Source organism: Pleurodeles waltl, chromosome 12 (genome assembly GCF_031143425.1).
Source record: "Pleurodeles waltl isolate 20211129_DDA chromosome 12, aPleWal1.hap1.20221129, whole genome shotgun sequence".
Taxonomy (NCBI): Eukaryota; Metazoa; Chordata; class Amphibia; order Caudata; family Salamandridae; genus Pleurodeles; species Pleurodeles waltl.
In genome coordinates, this window is record NC_090451.1 from 214,709,009 (window position 1) to 214,724,048 (window position 15,040).

Consider the following 15,040-nt stretch of genomic DNA (forward strand, 5'->3'; position numbering starts at 1 on the left):
TAATTGAGGGGCGACGTTGGGCTGCAACGCCGGTGGCACCGAATCCAGTGCCAGTTGTGGATGCGCGGTACACTGCGTCAGCTGTTGAGGTGCCATATGCCTGAGGGCTGGGTCAAAGGAATGTGGCGTTGGCCCCAAATCTGTTGAAGCGGCACCTAAGTGCATAAACATCAAAAGTCAGAACTGGAATGCCAGCTGGCACTGTGGCCTTTGAAAAGATCTAATACATGGGTTGAGGAACCCCGTCGGGTCCAATATTGGGATTGGGAACTCGGGGAGGGCTGGCATCGACATCAGGAACTTGGGTGATGAAGCAACCGGACTGAATGACTCAGTGAATGGTTCAGAGCCGGGTCCAGTGACAGAGCAAGACTTTGCAGAGGTCGAGCTGTCGGAGTCAAGTCGACCAACTCCAGCTCCAGTGACAAAGGTCTGTTGGGGAAACTTACTCCTAGAATGTTTATTTTGTTTCTTGTGCTTCTTCCTTTTCTTACCTGTTGCGGTAGAAGATGGGGATTTCTTGGTTATTTGCAGCGTTGACAGTCCTGTCTGATCCTATCAATGAAGAGCTTAGCTTCCCATTTTTTGAAGGCATTACGGTGCATGCTGAGACAGAAGGAACATGTCTGGGAGTCATGGTCTAACCCCAGGCTCCTTGTGTGGCGTAACATAGCATATCTTGATGTACAGGATAATCCACCTTGATAATATTCGCCTGTGGATTGCATTCCCTTTCATCTTTCAAACATGTCCCACAAAGAGTTGATCATCCAGTCTCAACTCACATATTCCGCCTATGAAGAAAGACGCTGACTGCTCTGTTGTGATTCAGACGGTGAAGTCTCTCCTCCTATTTAGTTGGGCGTGGAGGAGAATAGATCATTGTAAGGGTAATGGATTGACCCCAGTGGAAGGGGGTAACACCTTTAGGAAAGAATGTAGCCCTGGTTCTTAACACCAAGAAGTCAGGGAAGGAGGTGAAAGGTGGTTTGGCACTGTAACTAATTTGTTTTCATGCCTTACTGACACGATAGCGATTAAGAAAATTGTTTTAATGTTACCAACTGCAATGGACAGCTGTCTAACAGTTCAAATGGGGAACACATTAGAAACATAAGAACTAAATGGAGATCTCATTAAGGCATGATAAATGAAGGAGGATATATATTAGTGGGACCTTTTAAGAATCTCATAACAATTGGTGACTTAAAGATAGATGGGTGATTGGACAAACATAAAAAAAGCTGAAGAGGCTGATAACCTTTAACAATCCTTGCTAGGTCAGCAGGAGGGCTTATTTTACAATGTCAGATAGGTGATCATGAAGAGGCTCTAAGGAGTTGTGTTCTGGTTGCCCCGCTCAATCTCCAGGCATGTATGTGGTTAAATGTAGAACTTGTCCCTGAACCTTTAATAGCAGGACTACCCTGTGGGGGAGACTGAGCAGAAGGCACAGGGATAGGTGATTGAGGTCTTCATACAACGCTCTTCATGGCCAGTCCGGGGCAATTAGGATTACGTGGGCATGGTGAAGACAAATCTTCCTCAAAACGCATGGGATCTAGGGTACGGGAGGAAACACGTAGTTAAGTGGAAAGCTCCACCTCAAGCTAAACATGTCCACCAATGCTCACTGCATCGGTTACTGGAGGGCACACATTTTCAGACAGCGAGCGTTCTCGCGAGTGGCAAAGGGTTGTATCAGAGGAGTCCCCCACAGCTGGAAAATATCATGGACCACCATTTTTCATTCGCAAGATGAAGCCGAATGAGACTGCACGCTTGCATGCTGAGCACTGTGGCCAACTGATTTACTACTAAGCAGATATAACGGTCCTGAGCTCAGAGCTGCAGATGTTCTCGACATAGTGGGAGAGTGACACTCCCCCTTGTTTGTTGGTGTACACATTGCAGTCATGTTGTCCGTCAAGATCTGGACAGAATGACCACAAAAGAAAGGGTGTAAGGCCTTGAGTGCCAGATGTATCCCCTGTAATTCCAACAGATTGATGTGCAATATATTTTCTTTTGGAGACCATAGGCTGCTAATTTCCAGTTCTTCAAGCTGAGCTCACCACCCTAGAGCGGAGGCATCCGAGACTACTGTTGTCACAGGAGGAAGAGGATGAAACATCTTTCCTTGAGAAAGGGTGGTGCTCACTCACATGCTGCAGTTTCCGCAGAGATCTTGGTACAGGTCAGGTTGTGTTGAAACTACTGCCTGCAGAGGCACCACTGAAGGGCCCTCATGTGCGAAGTCACTGGGTGAAAAACAAAATGCAGGAGGCTAGCAAACTGAGCAGACCTGGATTGGCTGTTCTGTCCTAAAACATCAGAATCTTAGCCTGTATATCTTGAACCCTCTGAAGAAGAAAGACTCGATGTAATGTACAGCACTGCCCCTATGAACAGGATACCCAGCCACCAGGTGAGATCTGGGCTTGTTGATCGAAAAGCCCCAGTCGAACAACAACTGGGTGGTCACCTGAAAGTGGCAAGACATCATCTTTGGGGAATGGGCTTTGATCAGCCAGTCACCCAGATAAGGGAATACCAGAATTCATTGCCATCTGATATGGGCTGCAAACACTGCCATTACCTTTGTGAAGACTTGAGGAAATGAGAATAAAGAGAAGGGACCCATACTGGTAGTGCGCGGATCAGACTGTGAAGGGGAGATATGTCCTGTGTGACTGCAGCACAAGGTTGTGGAAAACATCCTGCAGGCTGACAGACACCATCCAGTCTTCCACAAGACTAAAAGGTGTGAGGTGATGGTCCTCCACACTTGTGGAAAGGAGGATACTCATCCTCCAAAGGGTTGAGTGTGTTCAGGTAAAATGAAACTAGGGCTGCTTCCTTGCAGTAGCTGGAAAAGAGGAGGAGAAAGGAATAAGTATGTCTTGTTGTCTTCCTTTGCCTCGCCCTACATATCGTAAAGGAGTTTGCCCATGGCGGTTGAGTAGCATAGTGCTGACAGCCTCAAAAGGAGAAGCCTCTGCTGGAGTCTCAAAACTTTCAAAACTGTCAGTAGTCCCTGGTTTAGATCAATGGACCTGACCATGGCCTTTCAGTCTTTGTATCTCTCTCATGCAGAGTCAATTTTAGCATCAAACGGAAGGTCCATCAGTGCGGCCCGTATCTCCTACAAAAAAGTTTGAGTTCTGCAACCAAGAATGGTGACCAAGGCAGATGGACGTTTCCATGCCTCTTGCCACTGAATCAACAGTATTTCAGGCCTGATTGAATATCCTGTTCTGCAGTAGGATCACCATCTCCAATCAGCTCTGTAGAAGGGGGTTGAAGGTCATCCAATAGAGTAGAAATGACTGCTTGTGCTGAGTCCAGTAAGGCAGTAAACTATGATTTGCAAGGCATCTTCTTCACAAACTGCTTCATTTACTTTGATTCTAGGCACATAAGGTAGAGGGTAAAGATCCTGTGGTCAGCTTAGATGAACACGTAGCCTGCATCACAAGGCTCTCAGGAAATGGATGTTCTTAAAGAAAATTAGGAGATGGGGTATATTGTCTAATGACTGTTACCGAGACAGTAGTAAAAGTAGACATCTTTCCCCCATATAGCCAGTATGGGTACTGTTAGGGCTTCATTAAACGGAAGTCATGGGTCCGCCATGTGGGAGGTGAAAAGTAAGACCTCATTGAGGATGTTTGATTTTACTTCTGTTAATGGCAGCTGCAGACCCAGCATGTCCACTGCCTTTCTTATTACTGTACGGTATGAGGTCACTTCTGGTGGAGGAATAACAGCAGGGGATAAAAGCTCCCATTCTGGGACAGTATCAAGTCCGCTGGCATCCTTTATGCCTGCAAAATCCAGGTCAGATATGGTTCGCTCATGTCCGTAATCTTTAGCGCTAGGATCATCTTGGGGATCTGTTTCCTCAAAGTAATGTCTGACCTTCTCAATTAGTCTTTGTGCTTCCATTCTGGAAAGATAGGCATCAGAGGCAGATTTTCCTGCTGAGGTGAAGTCAGAGGTAGAGGTTGTAGCGGTGAAGATGTTGGCTGTAGCTCCAGAGGAGTCGGCTGTTATCCTGATGACATATGTGGTGCCGGAAGGGTCACATGCAGCACCAGAGATGCTGGAGTCTGGCACCGAAGGTAAAGGGATCAGAACGACCAGTGGAGACAGTTGTGTTCCCAGCGGTGAAACAGGAGATGTCGGATCCAGGTTTGGATTTTTCCAAGACACCTGTGGCAATACAGGAACAGAGGATCAGTAGGGCATCGGCAATCCTTCCACTGAATAGGTCTTTGGAGCCATGAGGCCAGCCAGTGTGCCTGATGAGATAATGGCGCTCTTGAACACAGTGTTCAGAAACATGGACGGGTCCCACGTGTTGGAAACTCTGGATACAGTAGACCAGACCAGGGTCTTGGAGTCGGCACTGCAGGCGGTATAATGTCTGGAGTCGACTGTGGGTCGAATGGTGCAGCAGGTGCTAGATCCTCCGTTGTATCTTCTGTTGGTTTTTGATCCAATACCGGTTTGAGAAGAAGTCAGAGGTCTTGGTGACTTACTTCTTTAGTGTCAACTAGATTTGTCTCTTTTTCTTGTGCTGCTTTCTTGAGGATTTCGAAAAAGGTGGTGACTCTGAGGACTCTTACCTCATTTGGGGTTTACGGTATCCATGTTTTTCATCCACGTTCTGGCAATAAATATCTTGGCTTTTCTTTTCTTGAGCACTTTGGGATGCATTTTCTGACAGGTCTTGCAGGTGCCAGCATCATGATCTGAACCTAGGCAACAGAGACAGATGTTGTGTTGGTCACTGATGGATATTTAGCCCTCACAGTCTCGAAATGGCTTGAAACTAGACCATTTGGGCAGTAACATTCTGAATGAAAACTGTGCCTAAAATATTTGAAACAGAAAAATAGTTGAACAACGTTGACAACTCCTGAGAACTGACAGTTACTGAATGAGTCAATGGCATGGAAAAAAGGGAATTGACATCATGAAGCCAAAACTTTATGACTCCAGTGATGTCAAAAGGTGATGATTGTGGAGCCTAAGTAGAGCTGGTGCAAACTACAGGAGACGGCAAGCTATTGAAATGTTTCTGGATCCAGACTGTTGCACTCGATATTCAAAAGGTGAGGAACCTGCAGGTAGAAGTATCCATCAGAATTTTTCGGTTGAATACTTTCTTGAAGATCTTAATATGGAGAAGACCCCATGAAGAAAAATGGTATACTTTACAGATATCTTAGGATGTCAGCCTTCTCTAGTGGGAAGGTCATGCACATGTTACCCAACATAGTGCTTGGCAACCAAAAAATAAAAATGGGACAAGAATGAGGGAAAGAGTGAATATTAGAGCTGGGAAAACATGAAGACAAAGCAATAGAAAGAGGTAAGCAACACGTTTTTAAAGGCAGGACAACAAGGGTTGGTTGTGCTATGTTCACATAAAAAGATGGATGTCTAATTCTGCCAGAGTGGGTCTGATGAGTCAGACCATGGATAATATATACAGGCATTATGCAAAAACCAGACATCTGGTAAGTTGAGGAAATGTGGGAATGGAAAGCCCTCACAGCCTGCTGAAGATAGACTGTAAAATGAACCAGGAGAAAGGGATCTATTAACATTTATAACAGCAAAAACAGAAGTCAACTCAGAAAGTCAAAAAGAAACTCTTAAATAACTGACTTTATTGTTGATTCAGATGTAATAGGGCTCCAGCTTACTCTGGGACAAAGATGGGAGAAAACATAGTAGCCATGTTTCATATGGAAATAGATGAAAAGGTTATAGTGTCCCAATAGAGCAGCTTCTTGGAAGGGATACAAGGACACAAAAACTTGCAGTTGCTGCCACAGAGCTGAGCAAGAAAAATACAAGGAAGCTCCATGCAAAATTATGAATAAAAGGTTTCAGTCATTGTAGGAAGCTGACTCTCTATATGGTGCACTAAAAAGAAGTACACCGTGCCGAGAGTCCAGTGGGTCTACAATTGGTTTCCAAAGGCAAAAGTCGATAGGACTAATGCTCTATTTTGTGTTAGTGTGGGCGATCTGTTAGACTTATCAGAGGGTAGTGCTAAACATTTGTTGTACTCACAGAGGTAATACATGAGACACACACTCAAATAATAAATCTGAGACCAATTTACAAAAATAACAATTCTTTTTATATATGTTTTAAACCCAAGAACTTCGTATTCAGATAAGTAGACTTAAGTATGTATTATGCAGTTTCAGAAATCAACACAGTGCAAATAAGAGTTCTCTGAATGTTATCCTATGGAGGAAAATAATGTTCAGCAAACACAGGGTTAACACGACTTATGAGGCTAATCTCAGGGAGTTAAGGTAAGTACTGGGCACTGATCAGGACAACACCAGCAGGTCCCACCAGGCAGCACTGGGGCAGCCGGGTGCAGGGGTGCAGTAGGCGTCAGGTGCACAATGGTTTCCTATGGGAGTTTGGTCCTCGTGAAGACAGGCTGAAGACTGGCTGGGACGCCAGTGGAGGACAACATACAGGGAGGTTGTAGACTTGGGGTGCTCGGGACATAGGTGCACCTTTGGTCCTTTTCTCCAGGGCAGACGGATGCAGGGGTCATCCAGAAGCACTCGCGGTCACGGGGTCCTGCTTGTCTAGACTGCAGACGTTGTCAAGGAGTCCAGCAGGTATGAAATCCGGGTGGACTTGAGCTCAGGGGAGTTGGGGAACATTGTTGGCACCAGTGACCCATCTCAAATGGGGTCCACGGTGACGGGTGCAGTGGTTGCTGGAGGGGTCGGTTTTCTCTCACCACAAGTTTGTAGGAGAGGAGGTCTGCATGCAGAGACTGCAGGCAACCTGGGGGAGTCCAAGAGGGGTGAAACCTGAGTGGACTTTGACTTTAGACAGGTGGAGAACTGGGCTGGCACCGTTGGTTGGCTTCATTTTGGGTCGTGGTCGTCAGATGCAGAGGTCACTTTGAGTGTCGGGTCCTTGCGGTTTCAGGGGCTGCAGAGTCCTTTCTTGACTCTTTGTTGCAGAGCAGTTCCATTGCTCACAGGAGTCTGTCTCTGTAGAAGGACAAGTCGTCGTTTGGGCAGGGTCCGTCGAGGTCAGAAGGCAGGCCGGATAGGCTAGCTCCAATTCAGCTGCTTCTTTTCCTTTTCTGCAGGTGCAACTCTTCTTTGTCCTTTGCTTTGCAGGAAGACGGGATCTGAGTTCTAGGCTTCAGGGGTGCCACCTAAATACTCAATATAAGGGTGTTATAGGGAGTGCCAGGCGGTAGCCAATGGGCTGTCCACCTTTGGGGTGACTACACCCTTTCTATGGCTACTTCTGCTGGGAGGTGGGCATAATCCTAACACTAGTGGCATAATTCCTTCCAAAGAAGATGGAGGAATTTAAAAGTAATGTCCACTTCAGCTCGTCCACCTTAGGGGTGGGACTGGCATGAATTGGGCACACCTCCTAAGCTGCTTAATTTTCCTGCCTGCGCTGCCACCAAAAGTTAGGTCAGGACAGGGGATATTGGTCATCCCCACCATCTGGAGAGATTTTTGTTGCATTACAAAGGCGGCTAGGCCTTTGAAGCTCCCTGTCCTGGAAAGTCCATCCTGTCTGGGAATGGTGATAAAATCCCCGCCCAGTGCAGGCTTTTGTCTCTGGATCTCAAGAGCGCTGGCTCTCACCTTGGAGGCAGAAACCCGTCTGTGGTGGCTGAACTGGTCAGGACCAGTCACCTCTAAGGTGCCTGCTGGGTGCAGTTATCAATAAATCCCTCACTAGCATCAGTGAGGGTTTATTAATCTGAGATGTTTGATACCAAACATCCCTATTTTCAGAGAAGCCATCATGTAGCTGGGAAACTCATAGTGACCAGTGTCCAGAACATGCATTTAAAATGGCTTTCCTTTTCACTTACTATGTCTGAGAAGCAACAATGACATAGCAGGGCATATATGCCCTCATAAGTAATATAATGCACTCTGCCTTAGGGCTGTAAGGCCTACTACAGGGGTGACTTACAAATATTGCATACTGTATTTAGGTGGACATGGCACACAAGCTGTGTGCCATGTTATGTTTTCGATTTTGGGAGCACCTTCTCATGCAGCCTGCAATGGCAGTCTGCATAAGGTTGGTGCTGGGTCCAGCAGAGTGGCACAAGTTGAGCTGCAGCTCAGAGGGGCCCTCTTCAGTACCCATGCCCTAGGTTCCAGGGATACTGTTTACTAGAGACTTATACGGGGCTGAAGGGAATCAAGTGACCAGGTGTCTTGTTTTAGGGAAAGGACACTGGCACTGGGGGCCTGGTTAGCAGGAACCCAGTGCAATTTTCAGTCAAAGTTGATTCTAAAAACAAGGCAAAAATTGGGCGGGAGTGGGTGGGGTTGTGGGGGCAGAATAAATGATTTCCTGTGGGAGAGGGGATGCAACACCCTCTCTCTTGGAAATAGGTGTTACAAGGTTGGGGAGGGGTGGCCTCTCCAAGCCACTGGCTTGCTTGGAAGGGCACACTTGGTGCCCTCCTTGCATAATCTGTTTTGCACCAGATCAGGAACCCCGGTCCCTTATTTGGCACGAAACTACACAAAGGAAAAGGGAGTGACCACTCCCCTGTCCATTACCATCCCAAGAGTGGTGCCCAGAGCTCCTCCAGGTGGCCACTTGTTTCTACCATCTTGGAAACAAGTAGCAGAGGCTACTGGTAGCATATGGTTGGTCAGGACAGGTAACTGACATCAGTGACCCCCTCTGATAGGTGGTCACCCTGCAGAGTGACCAAGCCCCCTGAAGTGATATTTAGGGACTCCCTTGCGGAGTCCTTGTCCCCAGATTCGGCAAGCAAGCCTCCATAAGGATTCCTCTGCATCGACCTCTTCTGCTCCTGGCCACAGGACCTGTTGCTGGACTCTTCAGGAAGCAAACAAGCCTGCAGCTCCTGAGACAACCTTAAAGTACAACATTGTTTCACCGGCTCTTTCCAGCATTTGCATCATTTCCACAGCTGTGCATTCTCTGGGGTTGGCGAAGCTTTAGCTGAACCAAAGAAGCAAGAAGGAAGAAGGAATCTCCCTTGGAGTGAAGGAGTCACTCTCTTGCATCCGCAGGCATATAAGGCAACAACGTCCGGTTGCTGGGATCTGCTCTTCTCTGGAACTGCGTGGATCCTGCAACTCAGGTGATGGTTCTGAGTGGTCCTCTTGGTCCCCTCTGTCCAACCTGGGAGATGATGAGCCCTTGCCTCTCCTTGCAGGACAGTACCCCTGTGCACTGCGACTCTTGCAGCAACCAAAGCTTGTTGACTTTTGCTCAAAGGGATCTTCAGCTGCAAGTAACCCCGGCCTCCAGCACTTCATCCTTGCAAGGAAAGCCTCTCCTCTGAAGCTCCAGTGACGTGGGACTCTTCTGCCTGTGGGGGTTGTGACTGCTTCTGCTGGCTCTCCCAATTGCTAAGGGTCAGCCCAGAGTCCCCTCCAAGGGTCGAGTCTCCTGCACCTCGCTGGTGCTCTTCAGCACTGCAATTCCTCTTCTGCCGGAGTTGCATTTGCCCAGGCTTGTTGATGGTCCTCCTGACCACTGACCATCTGTGACCCAGTGGCTGACGTGAAACATCACCTGCACAACTCCAAGGACCTCTCTGCAGCTCCTGGACTCCACAGCTGATCTTCATCTTCTCTCTTGTCGACTCGGATCTTTTTCCACAGAAGGGTGGGCATTGGCTCTTACCACACCTGGACACTCCTGCGTGGACTGGACGCTGTCCCCTTCTTTGGGAATCCACCATTGGGTTCCACTGGACTGGTCTTGGTCTTTTAATCATCCTTCTCCAAGTCCCCTTGTTAGTCTTTGGGAAGACCAGGTGACTTAACTCTGCTCTCCTGGTCGCTGGGGGTCATCCAGGTACTCATCTTTTGGGCTCCCGAGTTCTCCCAGCTAATTACTCCACATCCTTGGGTGGGGAACCTCACTTCGCATTCCACTATTTTAGTATATGGTTTGGCCCCCTTATAGTGCCCAAGCTATTTTTGTACTACCTTGCCAATGTTTGTTGTTTCTTTCTGCTAATTACTAACACTTAGTGTGTGAATATATGTGTGTGTGTATATATATATATATATATATATATATACATACACACACATATGTGTAGTGTATACTTACCTCGAGATGGGGGACTGCCTATAGTAATCTAGTTCAGTGTTACTGTAATAAAGTACCCTTGTTTTTACAACACTGTGTGGTTCATATGACTTTGCATGTCTCCTAGATAAGTCTTGGCTGCAAGAACCACCCTGTTTAAATCCAGAAATCTCTGGTGGAGACATATCCTGGACAGGAATATTCAGTAGAAAACAACAAAGAAATAACAGGAGATTCAGATTCTTGCCTAAAGGGTGTGAAAATAAATGACCTAATGTTAGCATGCAGGTTACCCCTCAAAAGGTCTGTGTCGTCATGGTGGAGCTACTGCTACATAGAAAAGTTTTAGGATCCAGTCCAGTCCCTGTGAAATCACTAAAAAGATGACAAATCTGCAGGAAGATAGACATATACCTCAGCAGCATAAGTTGAGAGGGTTGCACAGTGTGCTGACCCAAGTCAGTGAACATAACATCTCAGCTTAACGAAAACAATAATTGTCAGTAGACCTCTAAATCTTGCACCTCCTGTCAAATAACAAGCAATTCATGAATTATTACATATAGATACCCCAGCACTCAAATTTGGAAGTCGAACCAAAGTAAATAGTCCATCTCACAGGATTCCTTGAAAAGTTGTGAAGTATAATTTAGTTAGTCAAAAGACCTTTGTAGACTTCCATAAATAAATAAATAAATCAACATATAACAAATGGGTGTACTTACAGCTGCTGAGGTCATGATAACAGGACACTTGTCTTGACAGACCATTAGAGCAGAATCAACTCCTTCGGCTGGGTCTTCACATGCCAAACTGGCATTCAGCAAACCCTGTGGGAGGATGTGGAATGAAAGTTATAAATTGGTAGTGTGCAAAGAAATTTCAGAAAACACTAATACATAATAGTGTTTTCCAATGTGGGAAGGCATGTGATCACCTTTTAACACTAAGACCCAGGAAGGGCTGTAAGAGGGGTATCAAAAAGAAGGCTTTACTTGAACAAAATATCAGCACCCTTTATACAGTGCAGGTAAGCAGCTTTAGTGGGCCGATTTATGGAATAATTCCCCTCCATGTTTACAAAAGGTTAAAAGATGTCAAGATTTTTAGCTGAGATAGAAACGTTAACATCTCCTACATGCCAGAAACTGCTCTATGAACTTCACTAAAATGCTTATCTGAAACTGATGCTTTCCGCTTTCACTGCATCTGTAGGCCAGTGCTCCTTTGGTGACCATCCCTTTTAATATCATGGGAGGGAGAAGGACAACCATCTTTGACAACTAACCCTATTCCCAAGCATGTGGTGGTTGTATTAATGGGGGTTGCCAATTGCTTACATGGTTCTTTTGTGGTTCAGGATGGTTCTGATAATTTGTAGTGCGAAGTCAAGACCTCAGAAAGGAGCAGCTCTGTGTACTTGAAAGTGCTCTGATAGCTACAGAGGCAAAGTATCAGTGCATTATTCTGCATATCTCCCAGAATAGGTTGAAGGATGGAAAAACAGGGAGCAAATGTGAGAAGCAGTAACCATGCAACAGTCTGTGCCAAAGCGGAAAGGACTTCATCGAGCTCCTACAGGGCTTGTGAACAGAGTCCAGCGCCATGTAGGGGTCTGCCGCGAGGGAAAGCAGTAGGAAGCATTGAAGGTGGTCATGGACAATCTGTTTTTAAAGATCGTGGATTAAGCCTGCCCTCATCTGATACAGCACACAATCTATTTTTATGGCAGTTGTGGATTATCTTTCTCAACACCTGGACAGCTGTAATGTCACTACACTCATCCTGTTAGGTGTGAAATTTTACACAATTGACCATTCAACACTCACAGAGAGGCTCCAAAGTAATTTGTGAATGGGCCTTAGGGTTGATTAATTTACTCGGAGAGCCTACACTTAGATAAACAGTTTTATGTCTTTCCTCAGTCAATTCCTGCAGAGTATAATGCTTATATGTCGTCTTTGGACAATTTTAATCAGGCTCCTCTTCAATGCACATGCAACACAGATCATCGAGATCAGAGGGATACTTTCAGAACACTGCAAAGCCATCAAAAAGCCACTTCGAACTGTACTTTCTGGCCTGCTCAACTGATTTGTTTTAGGCCAGTATGAAATTAATAGAGTAAGGGAGAAAACTTTACTTACCATAACCCCCATAACTATGAGCGGTCCTTGTGTTCTTCCTGGAATTACTATTCTTCTACAGAATGGTACTGATTTTATTGTAGTTGTTCCCCAAACATACAGTCAATTTTCTCATCTAAGCTGGTCCCAGTGCTGCAAAAGCTTCAGCCGGAGTTTCCCACTCCTTCTGCTGAGGCAGATTGCTTCTTTCAGGCAAGCCCTGCTTCACACACTCAAGTCTGCTCCTTTGCCCCAGTATGCCTCCTTACTCCAAAAAAAAAAAACAGCCAGTGGCTCTGTCCGCAGCTCAAGCCCTTTTGATGCATATGGTGGTTATGACAGTGCTCATGGAACCACTTCCACTGATAGTTCCTGACGCTCTTGATTTTGGAGCCACTGCTTTCTCAGTTACTCTAAAGGACCCTTACCCACCATATGGCACGTGGCACCATCAGGATGTAAAAAAGCTGAGACTAAGATACAAGACATGCAGGGATCTGTGTTTGAGCTACAAACATCAGAAACATATCCCAAATAGCGACTCCCCCCATCTGCCCTCCCCTACCCCATGGAGGGAGTGCCTTCAGACAGTTTGAGTTTTGTATCACCACTATGAAAGCAAGCCTCTGCGATTGAGTGAAGTGAGACATCTGGACACTGATATTAACGCCTAGGTAGTGGAGAAGTATACAAACAATTGCTGGATGGAATGATTGAATTAATCTCAGCCACTGGTAGTTACTCGGGCCGCATCCAGTCCATCTTTATTTGCACAACATGCCACCTCAGTTTAGTGATAGCCAAATGCAAACCAGTCTTGACCCTGTTCCAATGAGACCAGTCCAGTCGGAGCTGCCAGCCAGGTCCTCACAAGGGCTGAGTTGTTTGCTGCAGAACAGGCCTGTGTAGGGTGGCATTGTTCGTAAGTTAGATCCTTTGGTAGAGTCTGTAGAAAGCTGGCTTTTTATGCAGTGGGCCAATGTAAGGGGACACTATTCAAAAAGTCCAGATGACCCTTATTTGGTTTACAGGGCTTACTTTAATAATCCCAAGCGCTCTATTTGCGATAGTGTGGTTTAGCAGGTTATGCTTATCAAACAAGTTACTTACCTTTGGTAACATATTATCTGGTTAGAGAAAGACTCTAGTTGCAGCTTAGGCAATAGTCTGGACCCGGAGATTTTTCTTTTGAGCACTACCCCTGCGTAGCGTTAGGTGGCGTTGGTCGACTCCGCGTCTGAGTATATGTTCAAGACATCGCAGGCTATGCCGGCTATGACATCGCAGGTGCTATAAAGGCGCCACCCCGATTGAGTTTCTTTTCACAGCTTTCGACGCCAGAAGCACTGAGCCATCAAGAACACTGATCCTGGTGCGTCAGAACTAGGGCTCTGAAAGGGAAGTCCCTGTCCCTAGAAATCAGTTCACAGAGCAGGAAGGATGGGTGAGTCGGTACCGAATCTGCATTTAGAATGTCTCTACCAGATAATTAATTACTGAAGGTAAGGAACTTCTTTATCTGATAGGGACTTCTAGTTTCAGATTCCTTACCTCTTGAACATATACTCAAGCAACACCATCCACGTGGTGGGTCTGCAAACCAATATCATGCTAGGCACTGAACAGGCAAAGTACCCGTCCCTCTGGACCGGACTGTCCAGGCAGTAGTGTTCTCTTCTGCACTGCTCGACCTTTCTTCACACCCACATAACCGACAAGTTGATCTTCTACTCAGAACTCTTTGGTATGATCAAGGTAGTACGCCAATTCTCTTTTTGGATCCAAGTGGTGGAGTCTCTCCTCTTTCTTATAAGGATGTAGGGGCATGTAAAAAGTAGGCACAATGATGGATTGGCCTACATGAAAGGGTGAGACCAGTTTTGATAAAAAGAAACCCCTGGTTATAAGGCAATGCCTTCCTTGGCATGGTTACCCCTGACTTTTTGCCTTTGTTGATGCCAGTTATGACTGAAAGTGTGCTGGGACCCTGCTAACCAGGCTCCAGCACCATTGTTCTTTCCCAAAACTGTACCTTTGTTCCCACAATTGGCACAGCCCTGGCACACAGATACGTCCCTTGTAAATGGTACCCCTGGCACCAAGGGCCCTGTTGCCAGGGAAGGTCTCTAAGGGCTGCAGCATGTCTTATGCCACCCTTGGGACCACTCAAACAGCACATGGACACTGCCTCACAGTTTGTGTGTGCTGGTGGGGAGAAAATGACTAAGTCAATATGGCATTCCTCTCAGGGTGCCATGCCCACCTGCCACTGCCTGTGGCAAAGCTAAGTCACCCCTCTAGCAGGCCTTAAAGCCCTAAGGCAGGGTGCACTATACCACAGGTGAGGGCATAAGTGCATGAGCACTATGCCCCTACAGTGTCTAAGCAAATTCTTAGATATTGTAAGTGCAGGGTAGCCATAAAGAGTATATGGTCTGGGAGTTTGTCAAACAAGAACTCCACAGTTCCATAATGGCTACAATGAATACTGGGACGTTTGGTATCAAACTTCTCAGCACAATAAATCCACACTGATGCCAGTGTGGGATTTATAGTCAAATACACCCAGAGGGCATCTTAGAGATGCCCTCTGAATACCAGTCCAACTCTTAATGATAGGCTGACCAGTTTCTGCCAGCCTGCCACCACCAGACGGGTTTCTGGCCACATGGGGAGAGTACCTTTGTCTCTCTGTGGCCAGGAACAAAGCCTGTACTGGGTGGAGGTGCATCTCACCTCCCCCTGCAGGAACTGTATCACCTAGCGGTGAGCCTCAAAGGCTCATGCCTTTTGTT

General features: G+C 46.4%; 1 protein-coding gene across 1 annotated transcript in view; it reads right to left on the reverse strand.

The window, feature by feature from the left end:
- Window positions 1-15,040, reverse strand: part of FANCA (FA complementation group A) — a 701,003-nt gene that overhangs the window by 191,878 nt on the left and 494,085 nt on the right. Inside the window, exon 35 of the mRNA XM_069217268.1 lies at window positions 10,845-10,949. Within this exon, the coding sequence (XP_069073369.1) occupies window positions 10,845-10,949 (105 nt within the window). The remainder of the gene's footprint in view (window positions 1-10,844; window positions 10,950-15,040) is intronic.